A 20,234-nucleotide genomic window follows, 5' to 3' on the forward strand; every position below is an offset into this window, starting at 1 on the left:
CACTATTTAGTTTTGTATGGTACTTGGAGTTTCCTATTGTTACTGTACTAGCATCTTGCGTCATCTAGACAATGCGGTCTCTCTAAGAAACTTTCAATTTAATCAGAAATTGTTTAAACAGTCAATAAGTGGATAAATGCTTGCAGGAATATAGTCGCCCCTTTCTTCAGTTTAAGACGCTGAGTGAAGCTTGCTTGAAATATGCCGAACAAACGAACGATCTGTTGTGGTATCCAATTATAATAAACCTCAACCATGTGTCATGAGGGCCGGTTTTGCTTTCTTCGAGTGTCTTGTTTGCCATCAGTAGATTCGGCTTGTTTGGACAGATGCAAATGTTGGGGGCGTGCATATAAATGATCCCCAACGCTTACGTCACGGTTGGGTTTATGTTGAGAAGCACTTTTTTTTCTGTTGAGTTTTTGATTTACGAGATTTACATAAGAAGTAGGAGGCAATGGTGTTTGAGACTCACAGTATGAGATGTCCTTTCCACTTCCGGTAATTCTCGCGGCGCGGATTCTCTGAACACTGCTATGTTCCTCAGTGCACCTCATCGCACAGGAAAAAATCATACAGAGGACAAACCTTTCACCGTTTCCCAGAGGATAAGAAACTACGTCGAGAGTGGATAAAAAATATCAGAAGGGATCCTGGTCGTAATTTCTGCACTTTACTGCAGACGAAGTTCGAAAGACTCGAGCAATAGCAAGACATGTCAAGTCAGCTTTATTTAGCGCTTTTTCAATGCCGATCGTTCCAAAGCAGCTTCACGGTGTTAAACAGGACAATACTGCAACAGAATTAGATTCGGCTGGAGTCATTCTGGAGAAAACGGTGATGCTATCAGCTTATTTTAATTTATCATATAGAGTCAATGTGGGCAGATCAGTATTATAGTTGATACAGTTAATTTACATCTGGGAGATGTGTATATGTATAAGCTACTGGATCTTCATATATGTAAAATAAAATGTCTATTTATCTAAAGAATAAAGAAACAATTTTCTTACACATGGATGATGTCTTTCATAACTTTACAACTGGTCAGAACATCAGAAAGAAATAAGTCATTCAGAAACATTGATAGGCACACTGGTCTAGGTTTGTAAAGGTAACTATGTTCATTTATTGGTATGGAGGAATACAAATGGCCTGCTTGTATATTGTAAATATGGAAAAACGTACCAGAAAAGGGTAGAACATTAGAAATTACATTAGGAGCAAAATTAAAAAAAACATTATTAAAAGAAAATTATATACATAAACATATTATCAGTGATGCATTACATGATTTTGCCACACACAGCAGACAGAAAGTGAGTGACACAGAAAGCTGCTACGGATTAGCACCGTATCGGAGTCTAACTTCCGGGTTTGTGTACCCCTCAACGGCGTTAGAGTTTTCAAAATGGCCGCCAGGTGAATAAGGCGAATGGCAAGGTTAATTCAATTTTTCAGTATCGGGCACCTTTAAACAAAGTGTCGTAAATCAACTCTAAGACTGACACTTAAGATTTAGTCTTACACTTAACTTAAAGTATGGTTGGGATGCTTGATAACTAACTTTTAAGTGCAGCTTTGAGCCAATAATTTTTTTTACTCTTACGTCAATTCTTAGCAGTGTTCTTGTGAGTAATTCTAAGATGTTTGATAATTACGGGCCCTGACTTTCTGTTACAGAACAGTATTTTTATCAGACACAACAAGTGAAATTATAAATCAAAGTTCCTTTAAAATATTAGATTTTATTGTGAGAATGTTAATAATGATTAATTATTAATAATGTTAATAATGTCTCAATAATAATAATGTCGGTTTCTGACTCTGAGTTTTCCAGATGTTTCGTCAGTTGTGATGTTAATAAAGCGTGTCAGCGGGAGATTTACGGCTCATATTATCCCTCATCAGCTCCAGATGCAGCGTTTAGACTGAACCTCTTCTACTTCTGCTGCTGAGATGAGAAGAACACATCTATACAACTGTCTGGGTCTCAAAAGAGTCTGCGTTTGAGATAGATGTCCTTATTTCAGCCAAAACGCTCGCTCGCTCTGTCTGGATGTGTTTAAATCTGCTGTGAGTTTGTGTTTTTGTCCCCTATCACACATGCACACTTCAATAAGCCGACAGGAAGCAGGTTAATGCGTTTACATGCAGCGAGAAATCAGGGTAAGAGGAAGAAAACTCCCTGAGTCGACCGGTTTATGCTTACGCCGTTTATAAGCTTACTCCGATAAAAGACAACGGGTTACCGCGTTTACATGACAATGATCATTGTCGGCTTATTGGGCTTAATCGGCGTAAGAACGTGAATGTAAACGCACCCAGTGAGAATGGGAAATCCAGACACTTTAGATTGGTCGTGTCTCACCTAGTTGCCCGTTGAAGGCAACATTGCTCAAAAAGTTGCCCTTCTCACTCCTGAAGATGACATCCACACATTTTAAAAGATCATTGGGAGAAGGAATAATTAGAAATTCTGACATGAAAATTGGGATGCTGAGCTATAGTCTTCGAAGGACCCCTACGTTTGTGCCAGGCTGGGACTTTGCCTTTCCATTCCCAGAAGACCTTTTACATCAATCTGGTTCTCTCTCATCAACACAACTTCAGCAAAGATGAACTGGAGCCTCAACAAATTGCATCAGGACTCTCTTTCAAACAGGCAAGATGTGCACGCATTAGACTGTCTTACTAATTAAAACATAACACACAAAGATGCGTCAGAACTAAGAAACTGATGTCTTCTTCAATACTGCCAAAACTTCATACGTTTTTCACTCTGCTTCATCTTGACCCCTTGAGTCCCTAATCATGCCGATCACAGCTACAGTACATTATGTGCTCTTTGAAACGGCTAGATCTTTAGCACATTATTGTCTATGTCCAAGAGAGTAATGTCCTATTATAGTCTAAAGACATTCCCTGTTAGTCAGACATATGAGACATCATAAATCAGTTGCTCGATCCAATTGATTTAATTGATGAATTATACATATTTCCCTTTTGGTCAACAAAATGCAGCTAGTGATTATTATTCTCCCCCTCCCTCCACATTAAACATGATAAAAAGCTGTCTCAGATCCTCTGGTGTAATTAAAAACTCAGATTTGCACTGTTGTTGATGCTGCTACACCGCATTACTTAACTTTATTGTCCTTGAAGGCAATTATTTATGCAGACAGCACTGTACGCATACTGCAATGCAACACACACCAAATAAACACATTTTATAATAATCATTTAAAAATATGATTGCACCAGGTATAAAGCAATTCTTATATCAATTTGATTTGCAAAAAGGGGAGCTTAAATCTCCGAGCTGAGGGAAGCAGTTGAAATTCAGTGGGACATCTGAAAGGACAAAATGTCCCTTCATGTTCATAAATTGGTCTGATTGTCCTTAAAGGGTTAGTTCACCCAAAAAATGAAATGTCTGTCATTAGCTCCTCTCCCTAATGTCGTTCCACACTCCTAAGACCTCCGTTCATCTTCACACACAGTTTAAGATATTTTATATTTAGTCTGAGAGCGTATGCAAGTGTATGCACACTATACTGTCCATGTCCAGAAAGGGAATAAAAACATCATCACAGTAGTCCATATGAGACATCAGTGGGTTAATTAGAGTCTCTTGAAGCATCCAAAATACATTTGGGTCCAAAAATAACAAAAATTATTCAGCATTGTCTTCTCTTCCGGGTTTGTGTTCAATCCTCACACAAAGATTCAAACGGTTATGAATCAGCGAATTGATTCATGATTCGGATCGCCAAGGTCACGTGATTTCAGCAGTTTGACACGCGATCCGAATCTTGAATCAATTCGCTGATTCATAACCGTTCCAATCTTTATTTGAGGATTGAAAACAAACCCGGAAGAGAAGACAATGCTGAATAAATTTTGTTATTTTTGGACCCAAATGTATTTTGGATGCTTCAAGAGACTCTAATTAACCCACTGATGTCTCATATGGACTACTGTGATGATGTTTTTATTCCCTTTCTGGACATGGACAGTATAGTGTGCATACACTTGCATACGCTCTCAGACTAAATATAAAATATCTTAAACTGTGTGTGAAGATGAACGGAGGTCTTACGGGTGAGGAGCGACATTAGGGAGAGGAGTTAATGACAGACATTTCATTTTGGGGTGAACTAACCCTTTAAGATAGTCGCCACTATCTTGCTGCATATTTCAACTGAAGGGGGGATTTTGAAATCCACTGCCGCTTCAATATACCTGTATATATTTATATCCTAATTAACTTCATAATCAAAACTTTAATCAATATTTATCCTATATTATTATAATGATTCTATCCAGTTATGATTTAGTTTTAGTTTCTTGTTTTCTAAAGTGTATATTTGGTCTCTGAGGAGTGACTGAGGGTCTGGGCTAGAGATGTGTGATGTGTCACTAAACACTGGCAACAAGGTTATGTGTTTGGATTTGAGGTATCACACACCCCTAACATGTCAGGAGTGCAGTAACAGGGTTTGCTCACTTAGCCCGGCTTCCAGATATGAAATATGGATTTGTCTTTCATTTAATTTATTATGTTTTATTCCTTTTATATTTTCTTTTACTGAAACACTAAAGACTCAAGATGAATATTGCCTGTACTATTGTGTGTCCCTCTCACTAAATGAAAGCACATGTTATCAGTATGTTTTGGTAAGAACTAGTTAGAACTGGAGCTTAATCAGCTCCAACCTTGGAGAGACTGTGTATCTGTGTATGTGTGCAATATTCTATGCTACAGATCAGAATGGTGTTCAATGGGCACCCTAAGAGATGGGTGGACTTGTTGTTCTGGGCAAGCTGGCGCCTGCTCCAGATCTGGAAGGTCACTACGGGCCTAATTCTGGGTGAAAGCATCAACAAGTGACACGTCAGTGGAAACGTGCATCAGATTAACTGACTTGAGTGGAAATTTACCATGACTGTGCATTGTCTCTGAGCCAATCAGAAGCATCCACATTGCAGTAATGACGTGGATAAGACCTTGAAAACGGTATAACTGTTGGGACAATTGTATGTACGATAGGGCGAGGCAACGAGACGGTGAGAGAGGGAGCGCGGCCTACGAACTCCTTGTGAGACTTGAAGCTGGCTTCTGCTTTTGAAACTGCAAACTATTCTTAAGTAAATTTTTCTTTTATTTAATTGGAATCCTGACTCTGTCTTCATTTCTTCACTACTGGTCCTGGGTCATAAGCTGTTAACCCCTAACACAACGTACTCCTATTCTTTACATTAAGATGCCATATACATGCCATACCAACAAATACTGGAAAAACTTCAATAAAACAGGTGTAAAACATTTGAATAAACGAAACATCCATATTAAATATGTGAAGTTTCCTCAGAAAATAAATTGTCAATCTACATCAGTTTTTGTTGTTGTTGTACTTCTCCAAGATAATTCCTCAAATTTTCATCAAAACATGTTTAGAAAAAGCTATTAAAATGTTTGATAGGCCTACCAACCATGCATCAATAATTAGATGGTGAGCACACCAATCAGAATGTGAAGCTGAATTTGGCACAGCTTTGACATATTGAAACTTGGTCATACCCAGACAGTACCTGAAAAATGGCTTATAACGGATACATAGTTTGGCCTAGAATAATAATGTCAGTCGTAGAATCCTTAAGATTGCTTGGTTCATTAATTGCAGTTATATTGGCTTCATATTAAAACAGGATTATGTTATAATCTCATTTAGAAGATTTGATAACTTACCAATATTGGAGTGCTTCAGCAGTCTGCAGATCCTAGCCTCCCTGTCCAGCTTCTGGTGATCTAAAATATGTTTACAAAGAGATTTTTATTAAAAGACATTTATTGAACGATTATATGGCATATATTAAAAGAAAAGCATGACTCCTTCTGGTTTTTAACATTCAAAGTGGAAAGTATAGTTTTTTTTTTTTACCATGCTGAGAAAACAATAGTATACCCCATGAAAATGAAGTTCATTTTATATGAAAGTTATTATTTATATTAAACAGCGTGCCACACTTCTTATAAAACTCTATAAAGGTGTCTGTTTTGGACATAAGTGTTGAAATACATCTGTAAGGCTGGGGTGAACTCAAGATAGAGCAAGACCCAAATGCAATATTCATTTTTCATTTAATAATAACAACAACAACAAAGGGAACCAGAACTGAGCACACCGCCAACGCATCCATGTGAGGCCTTGACTCTGAACAGTGGGAACACTAGGGATTATTTTGCATTCCAGACTCAGAATTTGGATTTTTCCCAACCTCCAATTTGAAAATGATATGTGGAAAATAATATGCTGTTTGAACTGTGAATTTGGGGCAGATCAACCTGATCTCACAGACCCTTAACTCAAAATCTGTGCTAGTTTCACTGAATCGCCGTAAATGGCAACCCAGGCTCATTGGAAATACGTGACTCTGCCTACATTTTTGCAACACCCGAAATATGTACCTCCAGGTACGTTTACCTGCAGTTTTTGGGTGAAACGTCCACCGGAGGCGCTAAGTGGTAATATTTTTTCTCCATTCCAGATGCGCAACATGACATCATGACTTCGCGTAAACATACACGCGCCTCTCACAGAATGAATATTTATAGCCTAATTTTATATTTTGGAGCAACTAACTCCACTCCTACCCTAAACCTACCAACTCTCAACAATATAAAACACTTAACAGGCAAATAAATGCAGAGTCACATGTATTTATTGTAAAAACTGTCCAAAAAAGGGATTAAAAGTATTAACTCATGTTGCATTTCAAGTCTTCTGAAGTCATTCGATATCTTCATGTGAAGAACAGAGTTGATATTAATGTTTGAGTCGTTGAAATGATGATCGCGCTCCTTTGCAAACAGAACACACACACACACTCGTTCATATTTCTTATTCAAATAATACATGAGACGACAAGATTAGAATGACGCGATCGGTCACGAGACACGAGAGCCAATGCTGTCAAAGCTGACCTGATGGTTCTTCCGGTGGCAATATTTGAAATGTATTAATCTTCGGGCGGATGGACTCGACGTTATTGATCGCTTTTGGGGATTTTCTTCACACAAATCAGTCGTTTGGCCTCGGGACACTTGGGATATTTGTACTTTCTGAATAAATTGTGCCTACAGTCGTATCCGCCTGTTAAGAGTTTAACAATTTAATAATAAATTGTTGCAATTTAACAATTTAATTTAATAATTTAACATTGCAACAATGCACAGTATAAAATCAAATTCAAACTAATATGTTTAACTTGACCTTAGTCATGTGTACATTAAATAATAATGCACAGGCCTAGGCCTGCAGAAAGGTACAGAAATTGAATTAAGCAATCAAATGTAAAATAACTGCATATTTAACTGTTTAAATGAAAGATTAATCCTTATTAAACTTCCAAAAGCTATTCAATCAAGAGCAGTGAGTGATGTTCTTATCTTTTGTTTGACATTAAACAGACAGCAGTGAAGGCTACTGCCCCTTTAAGACCTAGAGCAGGGATATGTGTCGTCTTTCTGACTGTATAAAGTTCACTTAAGGCATATTCAGACTGTCTCCTTTGATATTTTTTGCCGACGTTTTTCTTTTATTATCGCTGTTGTAATTAATCACTGAGGAGCCAGCACGTGTATCCATCGACAGAAACAAGTCACAACCCGTATTACAGATGCGTCAGATGTGAGATGAACCACATACGTCCACACCGCAGACATGTTGCTTGTTTAGAAAAGCATGTGGAGATCGCAGTTTCTGTCTGCGTCATCACAACATTTCGGACGTATTGTTTCGGTGATAAAAGTCTTTCGGAAAAAAACTTAAGATATATCATTTCACTTGATTCTATTTCTCCATCCTCGTGACATTTCCTTGCATCAGAAAAGGAAAAGAAGGAAGGAAAGGTAGCTAGGAAAGGAATCGAGGATGCACAAATAAGAAATTATCTATACTAAGGTGACCAAATGTCCTGTCCTAGCCCTAATATTACAAATTTCTATCCATACAGATGGGGCATATTTTAAACATATTGAAATTAATAAGGCATCTTTGAGTAAACGTTGAGTATCATTTGAGTATTGCCGGGCCGAGTGTCCTCATTTTTGGTAATCAAAATATGCTCACCCTAAGAATCTGTACTTTTGAAAAGTACTAGTCAGATTTATCCCCTTAAGGAGATTACCCTATGTTGGAAGTTTTGCTGAATATCCCAAGCATTAAGGATGACAAAAGAAGGAACCTAGAAAAATCTCAACAATCTCAGAAACTAGAGGAATCAATTAAACTATATGGAGAATAATAAGGCCCCAGGGCCATGTGGTTTCTGTGTCGCGTTCTACAAAACTTGTTCCTCACAAATTGCTTCATTGTTTCTTTAGCATGTTTAAACCTTCCTTTAACCAGCTTACACTGTCACAGTCATGTTCGTTTTCCCTGTCAGTTTTGATTCCTTCTGTTTAATGACATGACATTCAATCCTCAAAATAAAGATTCAAACGGTTATGAATCAGCGAATTGATTCATGATTCGGATCGTGTGTCAAACTGCTGAAATCACGTGACATTGGCGATCCGAATCATGAATCAATTCGCTGATTCATGACCGTTTGAATCTTTATTTGAGGATTGAAAACAAACCCGGAAGAGAAGACAATGCTGAATAAAGTCGTAGTTTTTGTTATTTTTGGACCCAAATGTATTTTGGATGCTTCAAGAGACTCTAATTAACCCACTGATGTCTCATATGGACTACTGTGATGATGTTTTTATTCCCTTTCTGGACATGGACAGTATAGTGTGCATACACTTGCATATGCTCTCAGACTAAATATAAAATATCTTAAACTGTGTGTGAAGATGAATGGAGGTCTTAAGGGTGTGGAACGACATTAGGAAGAGGCGGTAATGACATACATTTCATTTCGAGGTTAACTAACCCTATAACTTTTCAGCAAATGTACAGTTATCAACCTCAGATTGGGAATGTGCTTGCTCAGATATTTTCTACAAACACACTTTAAGCCCTATTCGGACGGTAATTGTTTCTCACATGGAAGTCTGTAAAAATAAATGTGCCGCCACCGGATGGTGATTTATTCACAGTGGAGGAGTGAGTTTGGGATCCTGCTCACGTGCTCAATAACATGATTGTGCTGTAAAATGTAATCTATAAAATGTCATATGCTTGGTATAATAAGAATAAGTGCATTTTTAATTTAATACTAGGAAAATAATGTCCTAATTATTATTTAATTATTTAAATCTGTTTAAAAACAGGAAGATATACAGATGCACATTATAGTTAAAATGTTTTTTTGTCAGTTTTTTTTAACTCAAAATAAATATTTAACTCAAAGCCATGAATTAGCTTTAAAAAAAAATTGTATACTGTTGTCTGAGGTCAACTATTGACATTAAATGTCATGTTTTGAAAGCGGCAACCGGAAGAAATCTCTGATGGGCTCTCAAAAAGTGTTTATCAGACAAACAATAATTTATCTCTCATCCACCCGCGATTTTTTTATTACTAGGCCCGCCCGATTGGTGGATATAAGCGTGAAACGCACACACACTCAGGTGCGCACTCTTCAAATATCAAGTCAAGAGAATGAACAATGCAGATCAAGAAAGGAATGTTATTTAACCATTTAAGATTCACTTTCGTTTTGGTATCCCGTCTGGAAAACACACAGCCCCGGGACGTTGGGCTTTGCGAGCCCTGGCCCATACATGTCTGAGTCTGATCTCGAATGGCAATCAACCAACAAATAAAGGATTCTCCAGCCTGTGACAGCGTACTAAGGTATGTTTGATTAGAAATGTACACATAATCAATACGATCTGTAACAGTGCAATACTATCCATATAAAAACATGTTTTACTCACATAACATTTGCATTTACATTTAATCATTTAGCAGACGCTTTTATCCAAAGCGACTTACAAAAAAGGGGAGAGCAATAGAAGTAACGAAACAAACAAGGCCAACAACCTGTAAGAGCTGTAAGAAATCTCAGTTAATTAGCACAGTACACTTTTTTTGGGGGGGGGGGGGGCAAACAAACAAAAGTTAATGGATAGTTAAGTGCTATTCTTTATTGGTCAGGTGCAATTGGAAGGGATGTGTCTTAAGATGTTTTTTAAAAATGGCTACAGACACGGCAGCACGAATTGAGATCGGCAGGTCATTCCACCAGGTGGGAACGGTCCAGGAAAATGTCCAGACCAGGAAAATACTCACATAAGTGTGTTGCACCATTCCTGTTAAATCCAATATAGGAGGACCAGCATTGTGTTTTAATCTCAATATGTCTGGAAAATCTAGGGTCGACCCGAGACATGTTTACAAACGATTATCTTGCTATCTTCGGCATGTTTATTGCTTGTTTAGCTACACGAGTCGGTGGGCGGGGCTTCAGAAGCCAGAGCTGGACAGTAACTCAGCTCATTTACCTGAGTACTGCACTTAAGGACACTTTTTTTTTAGTATATGTACTTTACTAGAGTATTATATTTTCTGTAAATTTATGACTTTAACTTCATTACATTTGAAAGACAAATATCATACTTTTTACTTGAATACATTTCCATCAAGGTCCTCAACATCGAAAGTTGTTTCTGTCGCAGCTTTGAAAGTCAGTGGATGATTTTTTTCTTCTTTAAAAGGTGTTTGGGTTTTTGCAGAAAGCCTTTCAGGAATCACTCTTGTAGAGTCTCGTGAAGTTCAATGATTTCACAGCATTTATTAAAAACTCTGCTTTATAGTTTATAGCAAAATGGAAGAAGACGGTTGTCAAATGTTCATTTTGGCAAGTATTTACCAAAAAAAAGTTGATTATGTGTTAAGTGAAGGTGAACAGTTGGAGAATATCAGATGTGTATCAGTGTATTGGATCCGTGCATTCTGCCTTAAAGTGACGGCAGCTTCATAAAGAGCTTTGTAACTTTTCTACAAGTATTTAAATGAGTTTAAGTTAGTCGTATGCTAGTATGTCAGAGCATCACTGACTGGCTTAAACCATGATGGCATAATGTGCATTTATACAACAATAATAAAATAATGTGCTGAAATAAAGGAAATTTACTTTTATACTTAAGTACTTTTGAAAACAAATACTTCTGTACTTTTACTCAAGTAAAAATCAGTTTTTACAACTTTCACTTGTAACGTTGAGTAATATTTGACCAGAAGTACTTTTACTTTTACTCAAGTAATGAAGTTGTGTGCTTTGTCCACCTGTCAGAAGCAGGCGTACACATTTATCTGTAGAGGCAGCGTTTCCCTTTCTAACACGTCATTGATTTGAGAGCCTCGTTTTCTGGGCCTGGTGTCTTTAAAAGCTTTTCTTTTACGAACAAGGAGGTTTTCAGCTCTGAAACTTACAGGATAATCTTATATTACCATGACCTTTTATATATCAAAAGCTCAAGGGAAAGTTGATTTCTCAATTCATCACCCCTTTAAGCAAAGAGTACCTTGACCTTGTTGCTATGGATGATGTCATCACGCTTACTAACTATGCCCACAGTGATTGGCTGATAGGGGAGGAGTCTCTGTCAGTGATTTAATCATAGAAATGTTGTAGAATGAGGTGTCATGTTACCATATTCAAATAAAGGTTTTAAAAAGTAGGCCATGCCACTATTTTAAAAAGAATATGTCCAGCTAATTGTCAGACTCTTACATGTGTGCATCTCGAGAGATTGCAGAATTGAAGAGAAAAAGATGTTTTATAATCAAAGTGGAGGAGCACGTTCAAACTGTCTATTTAATCAGCGCGAGAGGAGGTTTCTAAACACAGCCGAGAGTCGACTCACCGAACGTTCATTCCTCCGCAGTTTCCTGCATCCCTCCGTTCCTCAAGCTCGGTCAGTCTCGGACTCAAAACTCTGGGTTTGGGATAAAAGCCCTCGATCGTCACATCAATTTCACTTACATTGTTTTACTTTATTCTATCATTTGTAAGTGTGAACTCCTAAAAACAACTACCACAGGTAATATGACATTATTTATTTATTAAATATACATTTTTGGCATCTTATCGTAGATTAAAATCTATAAATCAAAATGTGTATTGCAGTTAAGAAAAGGTTCAGCACTCCTCAACAGTGTCTTTGGGTGTGTTGCTGAGGCGGATTGCAGTCATTAGGATGTTTGTGATTTGGTCTTAGTGACTTAGGAGTTCTCTTGACTACACCTTACATTTCACAGATTTAGGAGCTAGTTTTAGTGATAAAATGCTTTATGAAATACTCTTAGAGTAAACATTTAAGAGTCCTATAATTAGGACTGACATGCCCATTATTTTTAAGAGTTTCTCCTAAATTGGCAAATTAGGAGCTACTTTTAGCCTTAAGATGTTTTGTGATTACAGCCCCAGAGATCTTTAAAATGCATCCGAATTACAGCTAAGCACAACGGTACGGTGCTCCGCAGGGGTCAAAAAGGATATAAACAGTGAATTTTGAAGCGATCTCTTCATGAAAACTCAGAGATGTGGATTCAGACGGCACTTAAATCACCACAAGACCTGTTTTTAATTCGGCCGGGGATTTTTACGCAGGTGGTGGGAGAAAAAAACTGACATTCTGGATTCAGACAGCATGTCTAAAAAAAATTTCACAATGTATTTAAAAATCACATTTCAGAATTCCTGATCTGCTGCATAAAAGTTTTGTTTGCAAATATAATATATTATTCACAAATAATCACTTTTGATCAGGAATTAGAGTAGCAAAGTATTGCCCTTTATAATGCTATAATCTCTAGATCACCTGATCATTTTTGTGTATGGCTTTCTTTGCAACAACTTACAGTATGTGTTTTGCTAAACACTGTTACAAAGACCTAGCCTGACGTGGTCCATTGGGCTGTAATTATGGGGTGTTTTAACTGAACCAGGAAAGACCTCAATTGACCAATATCAGTAAGCCCCGCCCCCTTAGTTACTGTTGCTAACTCGGACAAAGAAACGGATTGGCTGTGTCTTACAATGACAGCTGTCAGTGTGGAAACCTCATCCCAAGATGGTTTTGGACACTAAATGTAGCGTATACCCTCGTCTGAATGATGACCAAACTTTACTGATGGTTTATTAAGTTTATTACAGCGTTTTCACTCCAAAAAGATCACCGTAAGAGCTGAACAAACAAAGCGTGCGCATTAACGTCTCATTCACAAACTCTCTCTCTCTCCGTTGTATTATCAGTAACATACACAGAAAATGACACAAAAACACTCATACAACTAACAATAATCAAACACAAACCTTTTCGTGGGTGCTGTTTATAACTGTAAATCTGTATCTGCAAAACAACTAACAAAAAAACAAAATAGGAGTCCCTCAACTATAGTAGGACAGATAATGTAGTCCTTAAACATATTTAAACTCTCAGAAATATCAAAAATGTTTACAAAAACAAACTAAATGATAAAGAAGAATATGAGGAGACGCCTCTCAGGATACCTGGAATCAGTGTTACAGTAACGCAGGAACATCGTTTTACCATTTTTGTAGCAGAAACACCATCAAGTGTAAACGATCTTTGCCGATGTTGTAAAAAATACACAGAGTATTTACTAACACAATCATCATTTTTGAAAAAAATAGTAAAGGTGATTGCAAATATGAACAAGTTCTCCGTTTAATATTAGAATGAATTCATCCCAAGCACTCTTTGGTGATGTGGATGATTACGTTGAGTAATCTATCAATCATTGTATAAAGACAATTTGATTGGTCAGAACAGTTTCTGTTCAAGCATAATAACATCACAATGGATCAAGTCCAGAACGAATAGCCCGACCTCAAATGCTGTGGGCGGGGCTAAATTCGGCTGGCATCCAGGCTAACAAAGACCACAAACTCACACTATACGCTAAGAGTCAAACTGCCCAACTCAAGGAAACACTGATCTCCATAATGGTGACCAAACATTTTCAATAAAACATCAACATCTGAACCTGTTTATTCCTAACATGAACTTCTGTTTCCAATTGACACAAAATTCTCGCTCTAGAAAACAAAGAATGTCGAGTTGACTCAACTAAAGATTTTTGTGTGTGTGTGTGTGTGTGTGTGTGTGTGTGTGTGTGTTTCACAGACAACTTTAATTTCAGTTTGTATAACTGTTATTTACAAAAGTTGACTCAACAAGAAAAGCTAGGAGAAATTAGTACTAAGAATTTTTTTTTTGTACAAGATTTTCACAGTGTCAGTTTTTGCTGAACCAACACAACAAAATCAGTCCTTTCAACTTTTTTTTGTCCTTTCAAGTTTTTGTACAGTGTGTAAAATGTGTAATCTTCAGTTACGTACTTCATTTCACATTATATCAGACTTTAGATTAGAGATTCACTTGAACTTTTCGGCAGAATGTTCAGATATCTCTACTTTGAAAACAAACTTTGATTTGGGTGGGCACAATGAGGTCATTTCCTCTGCTCTTATTGCTGGAGAAGTGCTGGAAACCCTGCAGAGTCAGCCTACTCATTTGGATGATGCACAAATGCAAAACTCTCCGGAGGATTACATTTAGTCGTCCCTTTGTGGCTGTGCGTTCATCAAGCCCTCCTTACACAGTTTTCAATTAATACCACTTTTCTTAAAAGAGCAACAAAGTACAGATAAGCCTGTCCAATGGAAGTTTTTCCTCCACAGTTTCACAAAAGACATAAGCAACTTTAAAAAGATGTCTTAACCAGGGGTGTGTTTCCCCTACAATGCCGTAACTCACTGCTGAACTACCATAGTACGATGCATCGCTAAAGAAATCAACTAGCTAGTCACGACTGTTTCCCGAAAACGTATTGTCGCAAATCTGTCACGCTGGTTAATCACACCACGCAGGTGGTGGGGCAATAACTGCTTTTAATTAATTATTTTGAGATCGAAATCATGCTAGATCTTTTACTATAAATTATGGACATGAGGACTAATTATTATTTTTCTCAGTTATTCTGCTTAATTTCCTGATTCAATCATTGGCTCGTTCTTACGTACTAGAGCGCGTCCGCACATGGCAACTCTTCAAAAAAGGTGATTTAAATCTCTTGACAAATTTAAGACAAATAAAGGACATTGATATGTATTCAAAATAAAATATATAGATTGTTCTAAATGTCAGCTTGCTTATTTTGCTCAAGATAAGCATTTATTAAATCCACGTCATGCAAACTAGAAACTCTTCTTCTAACCATAGGCCGAGAGCTGTCGTTCCAACCATACAAGTTTACGATGCAGTTTGCAAACGTTTGTTGGAACGACAGTGTCGGATAACACCAAATCATTGAACTATGAGAGTAACGACGGAACTTGCGACCATAGTTAGGCTAAAGATACTTTTGGGAAACGCACCCCTGCCTTATTAAAATATGAGCCTCTCTCACTTCATTTGGTAAACAATTACAGTTTTTTGGGGAGTATAGTGGCCAAAAGAAACACCACCGGAAGATCCAAAAGATGGCCGCTTCCATTGATTGTAAATGTAGACATTGAAAACGGTAGATCGAGCACAGGGGGTCGCATGTTGGCAGAGTTAGTTCTTTTCCTGGTGATCCTCGGCTTGATTTCCTGTGGCATTTGGACTTTTGTTTCCTGAGAGGATCAAGCTCTCTTTTGTACCCAGCAGCTCCTCTTGTTTCACACATGATCTGACAGCATCTGAACTGCGGTGCTGTCAGGCTCCTCCTCTGGGGCTCTCAGTGGATGAAGACAGAAGGATGTGACATCAGGTGGGCATTTATGGATGTACTTTGAGAAACTGGGCAAAGGGAAACCTGGATTGGTAAGCATGAATCCTCGATAGCAGTCTCTGTTGGGATCAGTGGGCTTTTTGTGTTTTTTAGTGGTGCTTGCCAAAGGCAAAGCCTCACTATTGTTCTCTTGCATACTTATTCTTCTTCTTCCACACAAAATTTTGGCGCGCTACTGATTGAGGAGAGGTGTGCTCTCTGTTCTAAGCGATCGGGTGTACGATCTTCTTCCAGCAGGCGAAAAATCCCATAGACTTAACATTCCATCAAAACTTGACGAGCCATAGCTCTGAGTGAAGATTTATTAGAAACTTTGGGTTACCACATTTGATGCGGCTGGCAGGCTCTTTAAAGGGTAAACTCTTAAACAGACCTCGCAATGGAGGACATGTTGAGAAGCTGCCCCAAATTCCCCATAGACACACTATGGTGAGGGACGGTCCATGAAACACATGCATGTTTTTTCTACTGCTCCTACCCATCAGTCTCTCAGGACCAACATAAAGCTATCAAGCCACACACTAAGAACATGTTAAGAACTCTATAAAAACTGCATAGTAACCATGTGTGACAACTACCAGCTGCCTAGCAACCCCCCAGAACACCCTAGCAATAACCTATCAACCACCCAGAACACCCTAGCAATAACCTATCAACCACCCAGAACACCCTAGCAATAACTTATCAACCACCCAGAACACCCTAGCAATAACCTATCAACCACCCAGAACACCCTAGCAATAACCTATCAACCACCCAGAACACCCTAGCAATAACTTATCAACCACCCAGAACACCCTAGCAATAACCTATCAACCACCCAGAACACCCTAGCAATAACTTATCAACCACCCAGAACACCCTAGCAATAACCTATCAACCACCCAGAACACCCTAGCAATAACCTATCAAGCACCCAGAACACCCTAGCAATAACTTATCAACCACCCAGAACACCCTAGCAATAACCTATCAACCACCCAGAATACTATAGCTACTGTCTAGCAACCATTGACTACCCCCTAGAAACCGCCTAGCAATGCTGTAGGATACTCTAGTAACCATCTCACAACACATAACACCCTAGCAACTACATAGCAACAACTTGTAACACCCTAGCAACCATCTAGCAATGCCAAAGCAACCACCCAGAACACCTTAGCAACACCATGGGAACCACAAAGCAACATCTTAGCAACAACCCAGGTCACCATAGCAATAACCTATCAACCACCCAGAACACCCTAGCAATAACCTATCAACCACCCAGAACACCCTAGCAATAACTTATCAACCACCCAGAACACCCTAGCAATAACCTATCAACCACCCAGAACACCCTAGCAATAACTTATCAACCACCCAGAACACCCTAGCAATAACCTATCAACCACCCAGAACACCCTAGCAATAACCTATCAACCACCCAGAACACCCTAGCAATAACTTATCAACCACCCAGAACACCCTAGCAATAACCTATCAACCACCCAGAACACCCTAGCAATAACTTATCAACCACCCAGAACACCCTAGCAATAACCTATCAACCACCCAGAACACCCTAGCAATAACCTATCAACCACCCAGAACACCCTAGCAATAACTTATCAACCACCCAGAACACCCTAGCAATAACCTATCAACCACCCAGAATACTATAGCTACTGTCTAGCAACCATTGACTACCCCCTAGAAACCGCCTAGCAATGCTGTAGGATACTCTAGTAACCATCTCACAACACATAACACCCTAGCAACTACATAGCAACAACTTGTAACACCCTAGCAACCATCTAGCAATGCCAAAGCAACCACCCAGAACACCTTAGCAACACCATGGGAACCACAAAGCAACATCTTAGCAACAACCCAGGTCACCATAGCAACACCCTAGCAACCACTCACCACACCCTCGAAACTGCCAAGCAATTCTGTAGTAACCACACAGGTTGCCAAAGCAACCACATAGCAATCACCCGGGTTAATATAGCAACCACCCCAGATCACCTTAGCAACCACCAGGTTACCATAGTAACCACCCAAGAACACCTCAGCAACCACCAAGCAACGAAACTACATAGCAACAACTCGTAATACCTCCGCAACAACCTAGCAATGCCATAGCAACCACTCAGAACACCTTAGCAAACTACCAAGCAACACCTTAGCAACCATCCATAAATTCTTATCTGCCACCTAGCAACCACCCAATTTACCATAGCAACACCCTAGCAACCACCTAGCAAACCTTAGTAACCGCCTAGCAATATATATATATATATATATGTGGTGTGGCAGGCAGCGGGGCGAGGGACCGCGAGAGCGGCCCGGTGATTAATGTTCACGAGTGCCAGCTGCGTGGCACACCGGTCTCGTCTCGCGGCCATGTGACGGGAGCATATAAGGAGGAGCAAGAGCTGCGGAAGACGAGAGAGGACCAGGCCTGGATTTTCTCTCGTCTTCCGCAGCTCTTGTTCCTCCTTATATGCTCCCGTCACATGGCCGCGAGACGAGACCGGTGTGCCACGCAGCTGGCACTCGTGAACATTAATCACCGGCCCGCTCTCGCGGTCCCTCGCCCCGCTGCCTGCCACACCACAATATATATATATATATATATATATATATATATATATATATATATACACACACACACACACACATGTATTACTATTAAAGTGAAGCATTTTATAAGCATTACTTTGCAGTAGTTGAGAAATTATAATTAAAGCCACCAAGACTTGTGTTTAGATTTGACTTAAAAACATGCTTAAATTTGGAGAAATCAATTTGGGAAGAAGTCTTCTTGAATAAGGGCCGTCATGGTGGCTCAGTGGATAGCAATGTGGCCTCACAGCAAGAAACCCCCCGGCATCCAAATCCCGGCGGAGCCAGGAGCTTCCTCAAAGACATGCAGCATGGGTGAAGTGGAGAAACTAAACTCTGCGAATGTGTGTGTGTCAGACTGGCCATCTGTCTGGGGTATTCCCCGCCTATGGCCTAAGATGCTGTAGCATCCCAGGAACCCACAGAGGTTACGATCATGCAAGACAGTACAAAGTGACTGGGGCAAGGAAAATGGCCCCTGTTAAGGCTGCCTATTGGAATCAAAATTAGGAATCGATCGGAAGCAAAATCGTTAAAATTCAAATGATACCCAACATGACCTTTTTGGGACATCCAGTATGTGTCGCAACCCATTCTCACTCCCAAGGCGTCAAAAACCGAAGCATGCTCAAGTGCCTTCTGCGTCACAATAAAGACGCTAAATGTACCCCAAGGCGTCATGTTTCGACGCGCTGGGTGTTCCATTCATTTCAGTGAGAAACCTTTGGCGTCATACACAGACGCGCTGGGTATTAGTAATGTTATCGTCATGGTGAAATTGTATTAGTTTATAAATTTGCCATTATGACATGTTGGAGTCTGTTTTTCAATTTAATCAGCAAGCATAATTTTATTTACATTTATTTACGCTATTTAGACATGCTTAACATGTAACCCAACCCCATCCCATCCCTAAACCTACCCATTTGTCTGAACATGATATAAAACACAGGATATAACATACTACTGCATCCACGAGTTATTCAAAAAAGTTAAATAATCCAAGTTTTCCGAGGCCAAACGATTGATTTGCATGAAGAAAATCCCCAAAAGCGATCAGCATCTCCATCCGCAGAAGATCATCAACAAACACAATCAAATTTCAAATATTGGCGCCCGTTACGTGAGATTTCATAGTAAAATTGCATTGGCTCTCGTATGTCTTGTGACCAATTGCGTCATTACGTCAGCATTGATTGTAAAATGTCATTGGCTCTCGTGTGTCTTGTGACCAATTGCGTCATTACGTCAGCATTGATTGTAAAATGTCATTGGCTCTCGTGTGTCTTGTGACCGATTGCGTCATGCTCAGGAGTCTTTTGAATTATTTGAATGAGATATGAATGAGTTCGTTCACGGGGCAGCGGGATCATCATTTCAGCGATTAAAACATCAAGATCAACTCAGTTCTTCACATGAAGATATCGTATGACTTCAGAAGACTTGGAATGCAACATGAGTTAATACTTTTATACTGCTTTGGTCAGTTTTTGCAATAAATACTTGTGACTGTACATTTATTTGCCTGGTATGTGTTTTATATTGTTTAGATATGGGTAGGTTTAGGGTAGGAGTGGAGTTAGTTGCTCCAAAATATAAAAGTAGCCTTTAAATATTAATAAAATCATGTCTGCTTTTATAAATGCAAATAATTAAATGCGTCTGTTTATGACGCCAAAGGTTTATCATTGTAATGAATGGAGCACCCAGCGCGTCGCAAAATGACGCCCAGGGGCACCTTTAGCGTCTTTATTGTGACGCGGAAGGCACTTGACCATGCTTCGGATTTTGACGCCTTGGGGGTGAGAACGGGTTGTGTGTCGCAGTTAATGTTCCAAAAATATAATCTTTATGATAAGT

The 20,234-nt window shown here is 39.0% G+C and overlaps 1 protein-coding gene across 3 annotated transcripts in view; it reads right to left on the minus strand.

The window, feature by feature from the left end:
• camk2a (calcium/calmodulin-dependent protein kinase II alpha) overlaps positions 1-20,234 on the minus strand; it is a 111,511-nt gene that overhangs the window by 62,767 nt on the left and 28,510 nt on the right. For all 3 annotated transcript variants that reach the window (XM_067424437.1, XM_067424436.1, XM_067424438.1), the window contains exon 3: positions 5,753-5,812. In XM_067424437.1, coding sequence (XP_067280538.1) covers positions 5,753-5,812 — 60 coding nt within the window. The remainder of the gene's footprint in view (positions 1-5,752; positions 5,813-20,234) is intronic.

This window comes from Pseudorasbora parva, chromosome 18 (genome assembly GCF_024679245.1).
Source record: "Pseudorasbora parva isolate DD20220531a chromosome 18, ASM2467924v1, whole genome shotgun sequence".
NCBI lineage: Eukaryota > Metazoa > Chordata > Actinopteri > Cypriniformes > Gobionidae > Pseudorasbora > Pseudorasbora parva.